The 19,685-nt window shown below is 43.9% G+C and overlaps 1 protein-coding gene across 3 annotated transcripts in view; it reads left to right on the forward strand.

The window, feature by feature from the left end:
• The window catches only part of COL14A1 (collagen type XIV alpha 1 chain), a 443,381-nt gene that overhangs the window by 203,272 nt on the left and 220,424 nt on the right, over nt 1–19,685 (forward strand). For all 3 annotated transcript variants that reach the window (XM_069220679.1, XM_069220680.1, XM_069220681.1), the window contains 3 exons: nt 453–604; nt 2,038–2,167; nt 4,859–5,004. In XM_069220679.1, the coding sequence (XP_069076780.1) occupies nt 453–604; nt 2,038–2,167; nt 4,859–5,004 (428 nt within the window). The remainder of the gene's footprint in view (nt 1–452; nt 605–2,037; nt 2,168–4,858; nt 5,005–19,685) is intronic.

Below are 19,685 nucleotides of genomic sequence, written 5' to 3' on the forward strand. Positions count from 1 at the left end.
GTGAATACCAGCATGTGGAAAAGCAAGGAATGGTTGGATGAACCCTGCACCTCCCTACAGAGATACTTGCATCAGGCAATCCCACAAATATGCTCCACAGAGCATAACTGACAGCCACGCCAAGCAATCCTACAAATGTAAATTGTCATGGTCTCTCGATAATACCCAATTCACGTGGCTGGCATGATGGGTTGATTTCATGGTATCCCTAGATTTTTGTTCCATCCACATCTAAGGAAAGGTAAGTGTACTTTAAGAGATGTTTTCAGTGCCAACGTTTTCACACAGAGAGAACTGCCCTTTTGTTTGGGCATGAAACCCATAGTATTTTATGTTTTGCAGGAAGAATACCTCCACTCACACCAACCTAAAGTAATGGAGTTTAATTATTTTCCAGAACAAACCCCGAATTTACATATTGTCTTTTTTTATGATACTATCTGTTTACTTAGGAACATCGACTGCCACCATGGGGGCACCTACAAACCTGGTCACATCGGAAGTGACTGCAAGAGGATTTCGAATAAGCTGGACACACGCACCAGGAAAAGTAGAGAAATACAGAGTTGTATTTTATCCCACTCGAGGAGGGCAACCAGAGGAGGTAATTAGTTTGTGACTGAAATATCATCTGCTCTCACTTGCTTAAAAGAAACGCTCCAACAAGCAGCCGGCAACCCCCCCTCCACCCACACAGCTTTGAGGAGCAAAGGCAGAGGTCAGATCATTATTAGAGAGTGTCACTTGGTACAACACATCGTTTACAACGCGTGCCTTTTCCAATGATTTTTTATAACATGTTGCAATTTACAAAGGCGTTGTTTTGTAATGTGGGATTTTACAACGCATTATGGGTTGTAAGAACTGATATGTTTGTGTGTTTGTGTGTGTGTGTAGGCCTCCCTATGGGAAAGTAGAGGGGGAATTATAAAAGTGTATTATTCTTTAAATATGTACTTAAAATATTTAAATGTAAAAAATAAAATTACAACTTAAAGTACTTATTTTTGACCAAAAGCTAAATGTTAGCGGGTATTAACTCCTACATTAATTGTACAGTAAATGATTAATTAATTCAAATATTTTAATTTATAAATAATCATTTATAAACACGAATTCAAAAATCCCAACCTCACTAACATTCTTATTTAGTATATTGTATATTTTGCTAAATGTTATGTGTTAAATGATTTTAATTATTTTTATTTTGTTAATAAAAGTAATGTTTATATATAACTGTTCAACACTATACATATATATTTAATATAAACATTTAACTTTAGTTCGTATGGGATGTAACTTTATTTCGGAGTGTGTTGTAGGTGTGAGTGGTGATGTGTGGTGCTACCCAAGTCTGGACTGGAGTACATTTTAACGTATTTGAGGACCTTTACGGCTGTAGTAACCTTAGAATTATAGTTTATGAATAGCAACAATCTTACTCTTTTGTGGGTGTTTTTGTATTAGCATATCCCTTCTTAAACCACTCTTACCTGTTGCCTAAAACCCTCTGATTTAGTTATAAATGTTTCCCATTGTTCAGCCGCTCCCCCTTATCCCCCCCACATTTACTATGGAATGGTATAAGTGTGAGGAGATCCCCACTGTGGTGGAGGCATCCAAACAGAAAAGATAAGACAGACAGAAGCAGAGGTCGCCACCTATAGATTTGTGATTTGCATTTTGTAGTACATGGGTAGTTCTCTTCTATGTACTACAAAATGCAGTGTGTGAATAAGCTCCCACTTTTCCAACTTGTGTACACTACATAGTAAATCAATCAAAAGCTTATTTGAGTGACATGAAAGCCCCCCAAAAAGAAATCAGCATCTGGATTATGATACTAACGCCTCTTGTTTTTTCCATTAAATCTGCATTTCTTGAATGTAAAGCAAATAGTCGGGTATACCAAGGTAGCCACAAGTGAAGGGAACAATATGCATCTATTTCGAAGTGTAGGTAATCCAAACTCATCCAGCAAAACATTGGATGTTTATGGGCCTAAAACTGAGTGTCTGTATATTTTACCTTAAATAGGTAGTGGTGGATGGAACAGTGTCTACTGCAGTCCTAAGGAACCTCATGTCACTCACTGAGTATCAGCTGGCAGTGTTTGCAATATATATTAGTGCGGCCAGTGAAGGCCTTCGTGGTACAGAAACAACATGTGAGTATCATCTTCCAATAATTCCACTTCATAATTTCTCTCTCAATAATTATTGTGTAATTAATTGTGCAGAGAAAAATATGTATAAAAAAGTTGCACTGCCATACTTTATGTGTAATATGTATGATGATGCTGAAAAAACATAAAAGTCTCAAAATAATGTGGCAGCGAAAAAACTGCCCCCATTAACGTGTTTCCTTGCTTGTATATCTTTCTTGCTTCAACTCCGTTTATCTGTATCTCTGCTTTCTCATTTATGTACGCACAAATCTTATAGGCCTTAGCATTAGCAACAGCAAGATGTATGGCTGGTCCGAAAATGTAAGTCATATCTATTGGTTTGCTAGTGCTTGGGTCCATAGTTGATGTTCATCATTCCTTTTTATCAGGGGAACCTTTCCTCGATCCCTAATCCCCCACCAAAGTTGGCTTCCCAATTTGAATGGTCTGAACCCAAAAAAGAATCAGCAAACAAGCATTAACAATGCAAATAGGTTTTGCCTTTAAATTGTGAACGCTGACCTATTTGTCAAAATAGCCATTTGTGGGGCATTAGACTTGAGCACGCATGGGTGGCCATCTTTGATTTTTTTTTTTCCAATCTGTTTGATGAGGAGAAGCACTCCAAGATGGTCGCCGGTGCATCAGATGCATGCACACACTTTGGCATACTTTGAATGGTTTATCTCATAAGGAAAAATACATCCCATGCATGTGTGTGCTTGCCCATGTGTGCTAATTCATCAGTGGCCATTTTTCTGAAAGTTTATTTTACCAGTCCAGCATGACCAACAGCTAATTTAGAATAGGACATTTTATTTAAAAAGTATGAGCAGGAGCACAGTACCATTGTGCAGCTACCCGGCCTGTACAACACCATTATAATTTAAAAAACACACAAATAAAAAAATAAAGTAGGAAAAGTAGTGGTAGGGGAACAACGGATGAGTGGAGGTAGAAGCAGAAAAATGGAGCTTGAGATCAGGATGGTGACAGAATAAGCAGAGAAAGAGATCATGGAAATCGAAGGAGTGTTGAAACATAAATACATTTAAAAAATAGTTATCTTCTTTTAGCAGTAGAAGGATCCAAGTCAGACACAAACATTGTAAAGGAACAATGCTGCAGAAGAATGCCTTAAAGTAGGGAGGAAAGCCATTCCACGAGGAGCAAAGACAAGAAAGCCATCCATTGATAAGCAAGGGGCTGGGCTAAATCCCAATTGTATTACAGACGATAGATCTTTGCCAACAGATATCTGGAGTTGTATACAAGTGAGAGCTACAACGATCTAAATCCACCCTCAAAAATAGAAGGTTGCAAAACTATTCACGAACCACTAACACTTTTTAAACTTCTAAAGTAACCTACATTGTGTTTTTGTAACATCTTAGAAAACGTAGGGCCTCATTAGGAGTTTGGCAGTCAGACGAGCCGACTGTCAAACTCATGGGGAGGACGCCACCGTGTCCCCCCCAAGAGTATTACTATGTTCCTACCGGGCTGACCGGTGGAAACATTGTATTACGTGTTCCTGCCGGGCTGACCAGCGGGAACAGAGCCACAATATTGGTCTCAGCTCCCTTAAGGGAGCCAAATCTAATACTGTAGCGCATCAGCACATCGGAATGCGCACTGTCTGCAAAGCAGACAGTGCGCATTCCGATGCTGCTGGACATGCTATAGGCAGTGCAGGGCCCCCCTGTACCCTGGGCACTTGCTTTCCTCCATACTTTCCATTGCGAGGTGACCGCCATGGAAAGGCTGGCGGGAAAGCTGAGTTGTAATCAGCCAAGTGGCGCTGAGTACAACTCAGCTTTCCGCCGTCAGCCCATCCAGTACGATGTTCCTGGCGGTGACGGCGTTTCTGTGGCAGGTCCTCCTTCCAGTGTTGTAATGTGGCAGTCAGACCGCCTGGAGTGCGGTGGTCCCACCATCACCCTGAGTGTGGCGGTCCTCGGACCGCCACACCTGTAATGAGGCCCTTAGTCACATTGTGTCATACTTTGTAAAATGATGAAGTCAGTCTTTAACCTGCATCACTGACTGTTACTTATCGAAAATGTTAAACTTTCTCTAGCGATCCAGCTATGACTTGAAGCATTAAGTCCCGGTTTTTCACACTACAGCATACAGAGCCCTTCAAAAGATTAAATATTGCCAATATTGTAAACTACATGTTCAGAATTGTCTGTTCCTCTTTGAAGTTGACATAAAGCCCTCTATAAATTAAGCTACAATACAATACATTCTACACGTTATGCATTTAAAAGTTTCTAAATAGTTTAGGACTGTTAAAACGGTTTAAAACTAAAACTGGCACGTTTGTATATGTTTAAGGTTGTGCATAACTATACAGTTGTGTAAATAATACGCATAAAACAATTAAGCCACAATAACATCTGATTCATCACTTATTTGGGGGGCTGATTGCTTCATTCTTATTCAGTGAAATGCACTTTGTTTCTGCTTAAATATGTTTTTTTGCAGAAAATATCCTAGCAGGCAGTTTTTATGAGCTAATTTGTCCAGCACAAGTGTTACTTTTCATTTCTAAATATCATCAATCTAACACAAGTAAAGATTTAGCTCATAAAAAAGTACCACAAGCCATTCTGTGGCAATGAGTCATGACATGACTAACCAATGCCATAAAGGCAGTGACCGCATTGTCTGATTTTCTGTTTTCAGTGGCTTTGCCAATGGCATCTGACCTTGAGTTGTATGATGTGACCCACAACAGCATGCGGGTTAAATGGAATGGGGTGGCAGGTGCCACTGGGTACATGATGCTTTATGCTCCTTTGACCGAAGGTTTGACAACTGATGAAAAAGAGGTAACCTTCATTTTAACAAATGTCACTTTTGTTTTCATAAATACTGTGAAAATACCTTGTTTTCAACTACAAACTTTGTGCTTACAAATGCTTCAATCATTTCTCCAGGTTTAGCCTCGTCATTAGCTCAGCAAGCATACACATCATGAGTACAGGTATCCGATAGGATATTCATTATGTGACTGGGCTGTAAGTTGTGTTTTAAATACAGACATCATTTCGTACATTGGATAGAGCCTTGTTAGAAGTTAGCTAGCAATGCTTAACAAGCTTATACCGGAAAACACAAAAACACTTTTTATTCCTGAAATGAATGTACCAATGAGTATTGTTGGGTTATGAAAAATGTTTTTCTCTGGGTATAGGATTTCAATACCAAAGTTGAAAATGAGAATTAATGGCTAGGATAAAAAGGGTTGAACCATTCAGAAGTTCTCAAAGAGTTTCAGAGCTACAAATAAGCGCACATTGCACCGTCACGGGCGCACTGTCTACTGAAGCAAAGATCTCTGCCTGGTTGATTACTTCTATGACTACTGTCACTATTTTCAGAATAATGAGAACTTGTGTTGCCTTCTTACTGTGCTCACAAGGACGTCTGATGTGAGGCACTGTCACTTCTATAGAGCAATGTGTTTCATCTGTGCGTGTATTCTCCCATGATCCTTTTTTTGACACTCAGGTTGGTCCAACTTTGTCTGCTCTGCAGGCGAACAGGTGTTTTGAAGACCTGAGCAATTTTTTGGAAACAAAACTGGGTGCATGGACACATTTTGTGAATGGGCACAACCTAAGTAGGTGCCACACATTCTGTCCACAGTTGTGCCTAGGTCAGAGTTAACTGAGGCACAATTGGGAGTCCACTGCACCAGGACAGAGCAGTGACTGAATCTAAAGCGTCCTGTCTCTGTGCATGCGGTCTCCTATGATGCTTGTGTGGTGCCATAAAGACCCCTTAATTGGTAGTACGCCTCAAACTTCTTGCATGTTGTTAAGCGAAAGGGGTAACTTCAGGGTCTCTCTCCATGGCCGGGGTGCAGGATACCCTTTAGCATATACTAACATCATGGCCCCTGACACACTTTAAGTGTCTCTACATAGGTTTTCACACTCTTCCATTTCAAGTGGCCATTGACTCTAACTGCACCCCCTACCGCTATGAGGAATACAGGGCATTCTGGGTGACCATGGCTGCTCTGACGCAAAGGACAGGAGCTAAATGTGTGTCACCTTCTGGGTGGTGCTGGTTCAGCCTCTCCCCCTAGGCCCTTCTTCCCCGTGCTCCCACTGCCCTAGCATGAACACAGGCTTTAGGGCAACTAGTGTGGGGCCTACATACCATGCAGATAAGGGAATGTCCTTCTTTGGATGCACATCAAGACTAATATGGTATTCCATATTCAGAAAATTATATGCAGCACATTTTGACACACAATGATATCACCCTAGTAGGGCAAATTAACTGAAAGGACATTTGTGCAAGGTGTCCCTTTGTTTTTTTCCTGTTGCCCTTGGACATCGCCTGGTGTATTTTATTTTATTTTACGTCTGGCTTTCATGGCTCTTGGGTCAATTTTAGAGGATTTAAACGTGGATAGTCTGGTATTGAATGCAGAATTGACAAGTTTGTGACTGGTTCCTGGAAAAGAAAGGAAGCGCCATGTACCATATAAGTAGATTCGTTTTTGCTCAATGAACATATGGCATTATCTCAAGGTATTGGCGTGTGACTTTCAATATTTGGTTCATTCCGAATGATTATGCTGGGACCACAGCACTGCTAGATTCGAAAAAAAACATAATTTTTGCTAAAGTTTCCACTGGCTGTAGAACAGCAGATGTATCATCTTCAAGTGGTGCCACTTTCCACATCTGCAGCAGATCCAGACTTAAAAGAAGTTTTAATTTCGGTGATCTCAGGGTTATGAACATATGTGTCTGAGATTCACTGCAATTGTGCCTTTGGATTTGATTTTCACATCCAGTTCTATCTTCTACAATCTCGGTTCCTTTATCACTTTTCATCCCGGCTCCGTGCTGCTCCGTGAGAGAGAGGGAGGGCGAGACAGGGAGTTGAGGGGCGTGAACCCAGGATGATCCTGTGAGAAGAAAGGAAAACATAGAGAGGGCAGACCTAAAAGGCAAGTGAGGCACATCTCATGTACTCTAGAATTCATCCGTATGCATCCATGTGTGCGCCCATTCATCCATCCACAGGCATGCAGCCATTAAACTATTCATCCAGCCTCTACATGCGCTTATCAGTCCCTTCACTCACACCCATGCCATCGTATATAAAACCGTACTAACGCCTTTAGTTATTCGTCAGCTCACATTCATAGTTGCACCATGAACCATTTATCTAGACCCAAGAACGCATCCATCCATCCACTTAGACATTCATCCCCATGTACTAATGCATTCATTCACTCACATCTTCTCTTTCATCCACTAACATCCAAACGGTTATCAGCCACTCATCACACATTATTCCATACATCCGTCCACACTCATTTATTTACCCACCCATTTGCTATACACACCCATGCATTAGGCTGCTCATCCACTCACCAGTGGCACTAACATCCATGCACATATACCATTCATCCACCTACAGCCATGCAGCCATCAATCTGAGTGTTCACTTACTAACTATATCCATCGCTCTACCACTGAGACCCATGCGTTCAGAAATCATCTATGTACCGTCACCCGTCAGTCGTTGCATTGAGACCTAGGCGTTCGGAAATCATCTATGTACCGTCACCAATCATCCCATGCATCTACAAACGCACACATATATTATATGTGCCGTTTATCCATGCAATCACAAAGATATCCCGCCATATTTATGTATGTGTTCATCCACAAACAGCCACGTGCTCATTCATTCATCAGCCAACACCTGTGTTTGCTTCAATCCACCCACTTGCACCTATGCAAGCCCTCACCACCCATTCCCCCAGTTATGTGTTCCTCCATTCACCTGTATACATGCATGATTGTTTCTTTCCATCCACACCTATAGATGTATCCATCCCCTCATACACTGGCATCTCTACAGTGGGGCAGAAGTCGCCTGTGCCCTGCCTTTGTTTGTGTTCCCCCCCTTGAGCCCCACCACCACGCCTGTTGCACAGCACCAGGAAGGCAACACTGAAAAACAAACCACACTTTGGCCAGCACATTGTGAAGTGCAGCTGCATTTTAACATTAAGGTCTGTGGCAAACATAGGGAGCTAAGGAGGGCGAGAGCACCCACGTCTGCCGCATCTAATGGGTGTGTGCATCTCAGAAGACCTCTGAGGTCAGAGTGACCTCACGGCGTGCTGCACCGCTCACTAAAATGGCGTCAACTAACTCGATCATTGATTGGTCAGTAAAGTAAACACGAGTTTTCAGGTTTTTCCAGTATTAGCAACAGCCTCGCCAGTGTCCTCTTGAGGTGGGCAGCAGTGCCCTCCCTCGGGCTCTCTTCACACACGGCGAGTAGGTGTTCAAGGATCTGCCAGTAGGTCAGTGTAGCCCGGATGTGATGCCATGGTGGCCAGGAGCCTTGCCATGTGTGAACATTACAATAATCAGCAGGCATCCAGGCTCAGCGTGCTGTTCACTGGCATGCATTCCACTGTGTGCAGTTAACTCTTGCCTGGAATGAGCAGTCTCAGGTTTCACTAAGTGTAAGTCTACCTTTGTAAATCAGACCCTTAGTAGTTATCTTTCCATCTTCTGCTGCCAGGATATATGGTCACCTGGTTTCCCAGCCAAGATTACCTTTTTCTGCTGAGTGGTTCAGGCAGGTCCCATCCACGGGGCGTTCATTCAGAATAATCCAAAAAGGGAGGATTTAAGCTTTCTGCTGCTAGCCTCGGGTATCCCCAAAGGTGCTAGAAATGGTGCAAGTCATTCAAACGTGACTGTGTAACTTACTTGTGCGTGTTACTTGCGCACATTAAGGTTTTATGTCCGAGGACTCCGAGGGAAGTCTTTACAGGTGTGGTGAGCACTACCCAGGAGTAATGCAGAAGTCTTCACAGAGATTTGAAAATGCATTTGCCACACTTTTCAATTACACCTCAGACACCCTTGTGTAAACTGTGAAGACAGGAGAAACACCACCAATGACTCCAGGTTTCACTGGGGTACAGGAACGAGTTAGAGAAGCATATTTTTAAGTCGTGAAAAATGATTTTTGAAGTTAAACTAAACACGTGTTCGGTTTTCTGGCCCTAAAGAGGTGCATTTTATGCGTGTACACAATACACACACTGAAGGCTGGGGCAGCAGGCATTTGTTTATTTTATGTTGACCATAGACTCACATGGCTTCCTTCCAACGAGTAAAACTTGAACATTTTTGGGTAGGAAGTTTGTAAAAAACACAAACAGGTATAACTCAAGGCAATAACTAGTCGTGATTTATGTGACAATTCCTCAGTCCTAACTTGCACCATGAGTTATGATTGTCTGCAAAAATCGGACCCCGGCTGTCCTTGATCTGCCTAATAGTTGCTAATAAATGATGCTGAATTTACACTGTCTTGTGTATTAAAGTTCTCGGAAGCTTCCCCGAGCTGGCAGTGATGCTGTACGAAACGATAACTTGAAATAAAGTGGAATACGTTTCAAAAATGACTTCGATTCTTTGCGTAATGTGAAAGAATCCATACACGGTCTGATACTTACAACCCAATTTATGGTGCCCGTGGGGGTACATTCTGGAAGCACAAAGAGTTTGCCTCTAACCCACTGGGCATTCTGCACTTTGCTGCAGACTCAAAGGTTGTAACCTCTGAGTGCTAAATTTACGGCCAGACATGTGCCACTGTGCCGTGTTACTTCACGACAATGGTGCCACATGTTTTCTTCAAAAGCTTCCATTCTAACCATGAAAGCTTACTGAACTTGTAAAAATACAATTATTTTTTATTATGTTGCAGTTCACAATTTCACTTTCAAGACATGACAGCTGTCCGCAAATGTCACGTTGTTCATTTCAGTACAAGATTTCTGTTGTGTGTTATTTCTCTAATTCTAAACGGCACTTGCTTCACATAGTCTACAAGGGCCTTCTTTTCATTAAATAATGAACAGCAGACTTCAAGTTTGGCCGAGAACATTCATCACACTTTAAACGGAGCTATGTGCCTATAACTTGTGCCTACTTAAAAATAAGATTTACGTATAATAAGCATATGTTGCGATTCACAGAGGTATAGCGTTAGACACGTACAGCAAGCAACTCATAAACTTCAAGCGTGGGCAACTGGTCATGATGGACTGGGACAGAGTTAAAATTTACGCTGACAGTGGTCCATCGCCGATTAGACAAAAGGACTAGATTCATTCCAGTAAAGGAGTTACCTTTTCTAAGAAACAGTTGAGAACATTGATGGACCATCAACGGTGGCAGATCGAAGTCGTTGCCTGACTTGGCAGGATGATGGGGTCCTGATGTGGACGTTGATCAAGGTGGGACAAGTGTGTTGGCTGTCCTCAATGTCAATCGAGTCTTCGTTGGTGTGGCTTTGAGGAAGTTACAGGACGGAGGCCAAGTGGCCTCGTCGTAGACAGATCTCGACATGGAGCCGAGAATGTAGCAGGATCTACAGCGAAGTGAGGCCCACTAGTGATGCATCGGCTGAAATATTGGTCTCTGTCCCACGATGGCTCTACAGGCAGAATTGTACCAAAAACGTACTTAGTCCCAACTTTTAGTGATAGGCAGGAGGATACACTCTGACATATGCTAGAAGTTCCAGGACCTCAGGAACAGTACTGTGTGGTCAAAACTCACTCAAACAGAATCCACATATGGGTTCCAGGGCCGGACCAGTTGTAGCTGATCAGCTGGGCTCTTTCACGAAAGTGATCTTCTTGCAGCTTTTGTTTCCCTGTAGCTTAACAGGAGATCAAACAGCTGAACTCTGGAGTCCACTTTTTTTATCCTGGGTACAAGTGTAAGCAGGTCTAGCCCTTAGATTTTTCCTCACGGGTCTCAAAAGTAGGTGCAGTTTTTCTGTCTCTCCACAGGTCCAGTAGTGTTCTGAAGAGGGCACTGGGATGCCACAGTTATGGTTGTGCCAGGTTGTGGGTGAAGGAAACTCCTGGCCACTCCTCAACAATTGGGGTAAAAGTTCCCAGCATTGACCCTGCCCACTTTTGCACCCCTTTCTGTGTGTTTTACTATAAACTATGCCACACTCTTCCCCTGATCAAAGCACCCTGTGGCCACCCAGAGGTGTGGCTATGGTAGTAGCCAAACCCTCCCTTGTAGTCACTCCAAACCAATTCTGGGGCATATCCACCCTCACTGGGTTGGAGACCAGCTGACTAGCAAGACAAAAAGGAGGCAGGCCCAGTTGCAAGTACCTCTGTTATTGACAGGGTAGGCACCATCTGAAGTTCAGGAATGGGCTAGGCACAGCCCCCAGGTCATCCTGCCCAAGGAAGGAAAACAACTCACCACATGCAGGCCCTTGGTTCACTTTCTAGAAGCAGTCCATATCTTACTACAGGGGGGACATCAGCAGTCACGTGACACTGGACAATGCCAATGCACAAAGGCCCTTTTGGCTCAGGAAGGAAAATGACAACTTTTTAAAAATGTAATTTCTAAAACAGTAATGTAAAATCCTACTTGACTGTTAAGTTGAATTTCAAATTGCTATTAAAGTATCAGTCCTTGAATCATTTTCTAGCTGTTCAAAATTGTCATTAAGCATTATAAATTGATATTATGTAACAAAGGGCCATATGTACGAACACATTTTCCCATTGACACAGAATGGGAAAAACCCTTTGCTACATCTGGCCCAAAGTGTTTTCCTGTGGTAGAGGCAGCCTTGCACCAATGAAAAATGACTTTGGAGGTTTTTCACCACCAGGACATGTAAATCATAACATATACAAGCACTACTTTGTAAATACCATGCACCCTGCCCTATGGGTGCTTAGGGTGTTTAGGGTGTTTAGGGTCTACCTTTAGGGTGGCTTAGACTTCTTACTAAGGAAGGTTTAGGCCTGAACACATGTTTGTTTTGCTAGGTTGAAGGGGCAGTTTTTAAGCTGCACACCCAGGAGGGCTTGGCAGGCCTGGAGACCTGTTTTGCATTGTCACATTAGTGGTGGCACAATGTGTACTGGAGCTCACTAGTGACATTTAACTTACAGGCCATGGGTACACTCTGTACCATAAACTACGGGCTTACAGGTACGTTAAATATGACAATTAGAAGTTGTTGGACCTGGCCCTTTTGCAGGATTACCCACAAACATATTGCCTTCTTCATCCTATTGTTTCCAACCTGTTTTTGTTGGCTTTAGGACTCTGGGCACTTTACCACTGCTAACCCGTGCTAAAGTGCATATGCTCTCTCTCTAAAATGTATAGGTGATTGGCGATGAGTGGCATAGTTGATATACTAGTAAGTCCCTAGTATAGTGCACCAAGTGTGCCCGGGGCCTGTAAATCAAATTCTACTAGTGGGCCTGCAGCACTGATTGTGCCACCTACATGAGTAGCCCTGCAAACATGACTCTGGCCTGCCATTGTAGTGCCTGTGTGCAGGTTTAGACTGCAATGTCGACCTGGCAAGTGCACCCACTTTCCAGACCCAAACTTTACCTTTTATTACCTGTAAGTCACACCTAAGGTAGCCCAAGGCAGCTCCATGGATAGGGTGCAGTTTATTTAAAAGGTAGGACATGTACTGCTGTGTTTTACATGTTCTCATAGTAAAATACTGTTAAATTTGGTTTTCGCTATTGCAAGGCCTATCTCCCCCATGGGGTAACATAGGGATCGCCTTGAAATATCTTTTAAGGGTATTTTCCCATTGGGAGCAGATAGAGATATGGAGTTGGGGGTCTCTGAACTCACAATTTAAAAATACATCTTTTGGTGAAGTTGGTTTTCGAGTTGTGAGTTTGAAAATGTCACTTTTAGAAAGTGGGGATTTCCTTGCTTAACCATTCTGTTCCTCTGTCTGTCTGCTGAATATATGTCTGGGTCAGGATGACAGGTGAACTGTTTGTGCATTCACTCTAGACAGTCCCACCAAGGGAGCTGATGTGTGCCCTGCATATTCCGATGACCCATTACCAGGCGGATGTGTCTTCCGGAGCTAGAGTAGTGGGAGGAGCTGACACTTGCAACTGAATAGGGATGTGCCTATCCTCACACAAAGCAGTCTTCAACCCCCTGGAGTGAGTCTGGGGCTAGGGCAGGAAAAGGCAGGTTCTTGTGTACTTCAAAGACTTCTCTTTGAAGTTTGCTTACTTCAAAGACAGAAATGGATTTAAGTACTGGACCTCTGACACCACATAGTTAGAACACTTCTGGACTGAGGCCAGTCTGTCAGGAAGAAGAGCTGGATGCTGTAGGAGGGACTGCTATCCCGCTTGTTGCTTTGCTGGCCTGCTGCTTTCTACTTCTTTCCTGGGAGAGAAAGGACTGGACTTGGCTTACTACAGACTGCTCTCCAAGGTTTTCCAAGGGCTTGAATTGACCTTGCCTCCTTTTAAGAAGTCTCAGTGCCATCAAAGACTTCACCTGCCTCTCTTGCTGAGAGTCCTGGTTTGCCAAGTGGTAACAAATCCAGTTCCTAAGCCCTTAGAAATGAGCTTTGATGCAACCAAAGAAACTAAGCACATCAAGTTCGGAGCAACTTCAGAACCGGCACTGCCCCCGACTCTATGCTGCTGCCTGCACCGGAGCCGTGGTCCCCACTGAGTGCAGCGACTGTGGCTGCTGTAGTGCCTCTGAAGTCCTTCCACAGCATGATTCCCAAGTGTTGTGTCACTGATGTCCGTGACACCCAACTTCGACTCCACCACAGCATTTGTGGCACCATGGTGTGATCCCAACACTGCAAAGTCAACGCCTCGATTCTTGACCTGCTGGATTCATCAACCCCACCTTGTCGTAAGGAACCAGCGCCTCACCTTCCCGGTAGCAGTAAGGAACTGACACCGCTCCAGCTCCAGCAACGCCTCACCTTCCCACCATGCAATGTCTTTGTTTCATCATTCTTTTCCAAAGTACTGTACCTGGGTTCCATACAACTCCATGACTGACCGGCACTCCCTTGCGAGTGTCGTTGAACTGTTGAAAGTGACTCCGTCAAGACACTGTGATAGCCCCAGTTGGAGCTATTGTGTTTTTAAGATTTACTCTTTAAAAATGTGTATCTTTACTTGTGCATGTTGGATTTTTGTTGTTTTCGTCTTGTATTACTCAGATAAATATTGCCTGTTTTTCTACACTGGTGTGGAGTACTTTTGTGGTGTTTTCACTGTGTTACTGTGTTTGTGTGTGTGTGTACAAATAACTTACACATTGCCTTTGAGATCAGCCTGACTGCTCATGCCAAGCTACCAAAGGGGTGAGCAGGGGTCATCTTAGTGGAGTGGCTCCCTTATCCTGACTAGAGTGAGGGTCCCTACTTGGAAAGGTTGCAAACCTCTGCCAACTAGAGACCCCATTGCTAACAGACGTATAAACAATTTCATGATGGTCAGAACAGTTGTGTGGGGCCCTGGTTATCAGAGTCACAGTGTGCAGTCAAAAATCCAGCAACATCAGTCCTAAGAATAGAGACGTTGATGGAAAAAGAGGAATTTCCTTACAATCATTTTCTCAAAATTATGTTTAATTGAATGTACAACAAAAAAATAAAAATAAAATATGTAGAACAATCCTAAGTTTGTTTAACTGAAAGGAAGATCTCTGGTCAATTTTGAATTTCCGGGTTCTCTAAGACATTCATCAAAAATACAAGTTATTGCAGGAGTTATTTCATTCGTATTGCCCCCATTAAATAAATGACTACTGCATCTTTTTTAAACCTTTTTTTATTGATTTGCAGCATAGTACGTTAAAAGGCATGAATCACAGTTATGTCAAATAAACATTTATGAGTTTATCAGATATTCAGATTGGTGGACCTCCCAGGAATTAAGCCATTCTGGTCTGCATGCACAAGGTATGAAATATGTGCCAGTAGGCGGGTTGCTACCATTGTACTGAGTATCTTGTAGTTGATTCCCAACATCGAGAGCGAATGGTAAGATGATAGCTCCAACAGGTTCCTGTCTGACTTTGGGGTGGGACACTGTTAGGCACTCCCGGAGGGATGGGAGTAGACAGCCCCTGGTGAGGGCGGCCTGATATAGCTCCAAGGGTTTTGGGACAAGGTGAGTCTCGTAAGCCTTACAGAACTTCGCTGGGAGGCCATCAATGCCTGATGTCTTCTGAATCGTGGCACCTCTGATGGTGCCCCATATTTCTTGCATATTGGAGGGGCATTCAGCCTCTCCCTTCCCAGGGCGTCTAGACCAGGCAGGTCAAGGTCTCGAAGGAAGTCTGCAATATGTGTGGGACAGTCTGCGCAGGAGGGGGCATATCGTTTCTGATAATGCGTGGTTAAGGCTGTTTATATACAGGGAGTGCAGAATTATTAGGCAAGTTGTATTTTTGAGGATTAATTTTATTATTGAACAACAACCATGTTCTCAATGAACCCAAAAAACTCATTAATATCAAAGCTGAATATTTTTGGAAGTAGTTTTTAGTTTGTTTTTAGTTTTAGCTATGTTAGGGGGATATCTGTGTGTGCAGGTGACTATTACTGTGCATAATTATTAGGCAACTTAACAAAAAAAATATATATACCCATTTCAATTATTTATTATTACCAGTGAAACCAATATAACATCTCAACATTCACAAATATACATTTCTGACATTCAAAAACAAAACAAAAACAAATCAGTGACCAATATAGCCACCTTTCTTTGCAAGGACACTCAAAAGCCTGCCATCCATGGATTCTGTCAGTGTTTTGATCTGTTCACCATCAACATTGCGTGCAGCAGCAACCACAGCCTCCCAGACACTGTTCAGAGAGGTGTACTGTTTTCCCTCCTTGTAAATCTCACATTTGATGATGGACCACAAGTTCTCAATGGGGTTCAGATCAGGTGAACAAGGAGGCCATGTCATTAGATTTCCTTCTTTTATACCCTTTCTTGCCAGCCACGCTGTGGAGTACTTGGACGAGTGTGATGGAGCATTGTCCTGCATGAAAATCATGTTTTTCTTGAAGGATGCAGACTTCTTCCTGTACCACTGCTTGAAGAAGGTGTCTTCCAGGAACTGGCAGTAGGACTGGGAGTTGAGCTTGACTCCATCCTCAACCCAAAAAGGCACCACAAGCTCATCTTTGATGATACCAGCCCAAACCAGTACTCCACCTCCACCTTGCTGGCGTCTGAGTCGGACTGGAGCTCTCTGCCCTTTACCAATCCAGCCACGGGCCCATCCATCTGGCCCATCAAGACTCACTCTCATTTCATCAGTCCATAAAACCTTCGAAAAATCAGTCTTGAGATATTTATTGGCCCAGTCTTGACGTTTCAGCTTGTGTGTCTTGTTCAGTGGTGGTCGTCTTTCAGCCTTTCTTACCTTGGCCATGTCTCTGAGTATTGCACACCTTGTGCTTTTGGGCACTCCAGTGATGTTGCAGCTCTGAAATATGGCCAAACTGGTGGCAAGTGGCATCGTGGCAGCTGCACGCTTGACTTTTCTCAGTTCATGGGCAGTTATTTTGCGCCTTGGTTTTTCCACACGCTTCTTGCGACCCTGTTGACTATTTTGAATGAAACGCTTGATTGTTCGATGATCACGCTTCAGAAGCTTTGCAATTTTAAGAGTGCTGCATCCCTCTGCAAGATATCTCACTATTTTTGACTTTTCGGAGCCTGTCAAGTCCTTCTTTTGACCCATTTTGCCAAAGGAAAGGAAGTTGCCTAATAATTATGCACACCTGATATAGGGTGTTTTTATCATTAGACCACACCCCTTCTCATTACAGAGATGCACATCACCAAATATGCTTAATTGGTAGTAGGCTTTCGAGCCTATACAGCTTGGAGTAAGACAACATGCATAAATAGGATGATGTGGTCAAAATACTCATTTGCCTAATAATTCTGCACTCCCTGTAGTTGCTTGGGAAGTGTGTGTGTGCGTGTGGGTGTTTCCCTAGTCATGGTGAAGGAGCTTGAAGAGGCAGTGCTACGGAGTAGCCACACCAAAAGTCAGCCTGATTTGTCCCCTTCAGCTTTTCCTGGAACGCACGGAAATCCAAGTGGCATAGTTTTCTATCAAGCGAGGATGGCGTTCCAATGCCTCTATTAAGGCTGCTCACTCAGCTAGGTTGGAGCCGGCTGCTCTTTCTAGGTCCCCCAATGATTCTTCGGTGTGGAGCAGGTCCCTCTTTGTGTCAGCACATGCCCCTACCACAGCACCTATGGAACACCCTTGAACCATAACCTTTAGTGCTTCCCACTCAACTAGCCTAGATGTGTCAGAGCTCAAATTGTCCTCGAAATATTGGGATATAGCTTCCCGCATATCCTCTCTAAAGGCTTGGTCTTCCAACACAGACATTTGAAGCCACCACGTTTTGACCAGAGGGACCCCAATCTAAGTGTAGCAATAGAGGGTTGACATCAGAAAATGTCTTACCAAGGTATTCTGCACTGACGGCCTGTGTCTGAAGCATGGTATGGGACAGAATGCGATCAAGGCTCACATGTAACTCATGTGGTGCTGAGTAGAAGTAGTATTCCCGGACCCCTAGATGTAGTTCGCACCAGCTGTCCTGCAAGTACCAGTGTGTTAACCACTGGACAAAGAAAGAGACTGACAGTAGGACCGGGGAGAATGGCAATGGTGGGTGTGATCTATCAAGGTGTGGGGCAAGTAACAGGGGATCCGCCCAAACCTTTAACTAATTTTCCCATGAATGGGGAAGTGCTGGTATTTTTCTGCAAGCACCACTGTGGTCCTAGAGAGAGGCCCTGGGATGGGAGAACTGGAAAACCTGTACTCAACGTAGAGTGGTGCGCCTCTAGAGAGCGTCTCTGATGCGAGGGACGAGAATGGTGGGTGAAACCCAAAAAGTCTCTGGAATGGAGGCCGGGGGTTCTCCTGGGAGCTACGTGTATAGGCATGTGATGGTGGGTCCCGTCACTAATGACATGTAGCAGCCATTAAGGAGTAACGTGACTAAAGGATCTGGAGGGAGGGGAATGAAGAAACACAATAAACTAATGCTCTTCATCACATGACCTAGGTGCGTGTTGTTAGATTACAGGCAGGATGACAACCAGTAAAAATTTAAAATCCTTAGTAAGGTCCTAGAGAAAAGACTCCAGCCTCACTTGGTGGTCCTGGTTTACGAGGACCAAAATTACTTTATACCTAACTGCAACACGTCACTCAATATTAGGCGACTCTACAGTGTCTTAGACTAGACTGATGTAAGACACTTTCCAGAGCCATTAGTGTTGTTGGTGGATATAAGGAAGGCATTTGACTGGTTGCAGTGGGATTACTTCACCGAGTTATGTCCTGGATGGCTCTCGTGAGAAATGGGTTCAATGGGTCACGCTATTATATGCAGAGACCAGTGCACGGTGCGCACTTATAGGTACATTTTGGACTCCTTTAGGGTCCACTGTGGGGCATCACAGTGCTCCCCCCTCTTCCCTATGCTGTTTTCACTTAAAGTTGAGCCGTTAGCATGCTTGATGCCTGACAGGGGCCGGGGGATCCCATTGCATGATAGGGAGCATGTGGTCTTGCTTTATGCAGACAGTACTCTTCTCTTCTTTAACGACACGGTGCGGGTATTATGTGTGACCCTGTTGGAAGAGTTTGATTGCATCTCTGGTCTTTGACCAAATTGGCAAAAGTTGTGGACTTTCCCTGTGTCCCCTAGATTGATGGAGTACAGAGGTAGTGTTAAATGTTGAACTCAACGAGGAGCCGAGAGCTCTTAAATATCTGGGGCTGTGGACCTACTGCACGGACAATGATATAGAAAAGGGCAAAGTAGGGAGCCCTCTGTGCTCTGCAATGTGAAGTAACATTCTGGAGGATGCTGAAACTTTCCATCATGGCTCGGGTGGCCCTGACAAAATGATCATGCTGCCCAGAATCCGCTATTACTTTGCAAATCTACCCTTTTGGGTGCTAAAGGCATGGTTCAATGGCATTGATGGCTTACCCTGGGAACTGATCTGGGACGGACAGCTCAACTGGATGTCCCTCTGTATGCTTCTGAGGCCCATGACTAGAGGGGAACTAGGGGTCCCAATCTTTGAACTCTATTACTTTGTGGTGCAGCTCGAGTGAGTTGCCTGCTGGACGGCAGGACTAAATACAATTAAAATGAGAGCTTACGAAGCTGCCTGCAAGGAAGGGGCTCTGCTGAGAATGCTGCTAGGGACCACACTGGCCCCAAGCAGTGGCCTCGACTTGTGCGTATAACACACTTATGCTAGAAGTGAGTTTGTCGATGAGTGGGCTAGGTTCCACTCTATGTACTGGCAATCCCGCTGGTGGGGGTCCCGGAGGCCAGTGGAGGACAATTTACAGACTGACAATTGGAGGGGTGGACTGTGGTTGGTACGGTGACTCTTGGGGATTCCGACAGCAGACAGCTCCTTTTAAACTCAGGGAGAGCGGAGACTGACGACGGTCTCCTGGGTGCTCAATTTCTAACAGTGCACTGGTTGTGGTGGTATGGCGGTTGTATGTAGCTCTGAACCCTCAGTCCTCTGTTCATAAGTTGTCGCAGACTTTGCTAAACTTTGGTAGGGGATGTTAGC

Source organism: Pleurodeles waltl, chromosome 2_2 (genome assembly GCF_031143425.1).
Source record: "Pleurodeles waltl isolate 20211129_DDA chromosome 2_2, aPleWal1.hap1.20221129, whole genome shotgun sequence".
NCBI lineage: Eukaryota > Metazoa > Chordata > Amphibia > Caudata > Salamandridae > Pleurodeles > Pleurodeles waltl.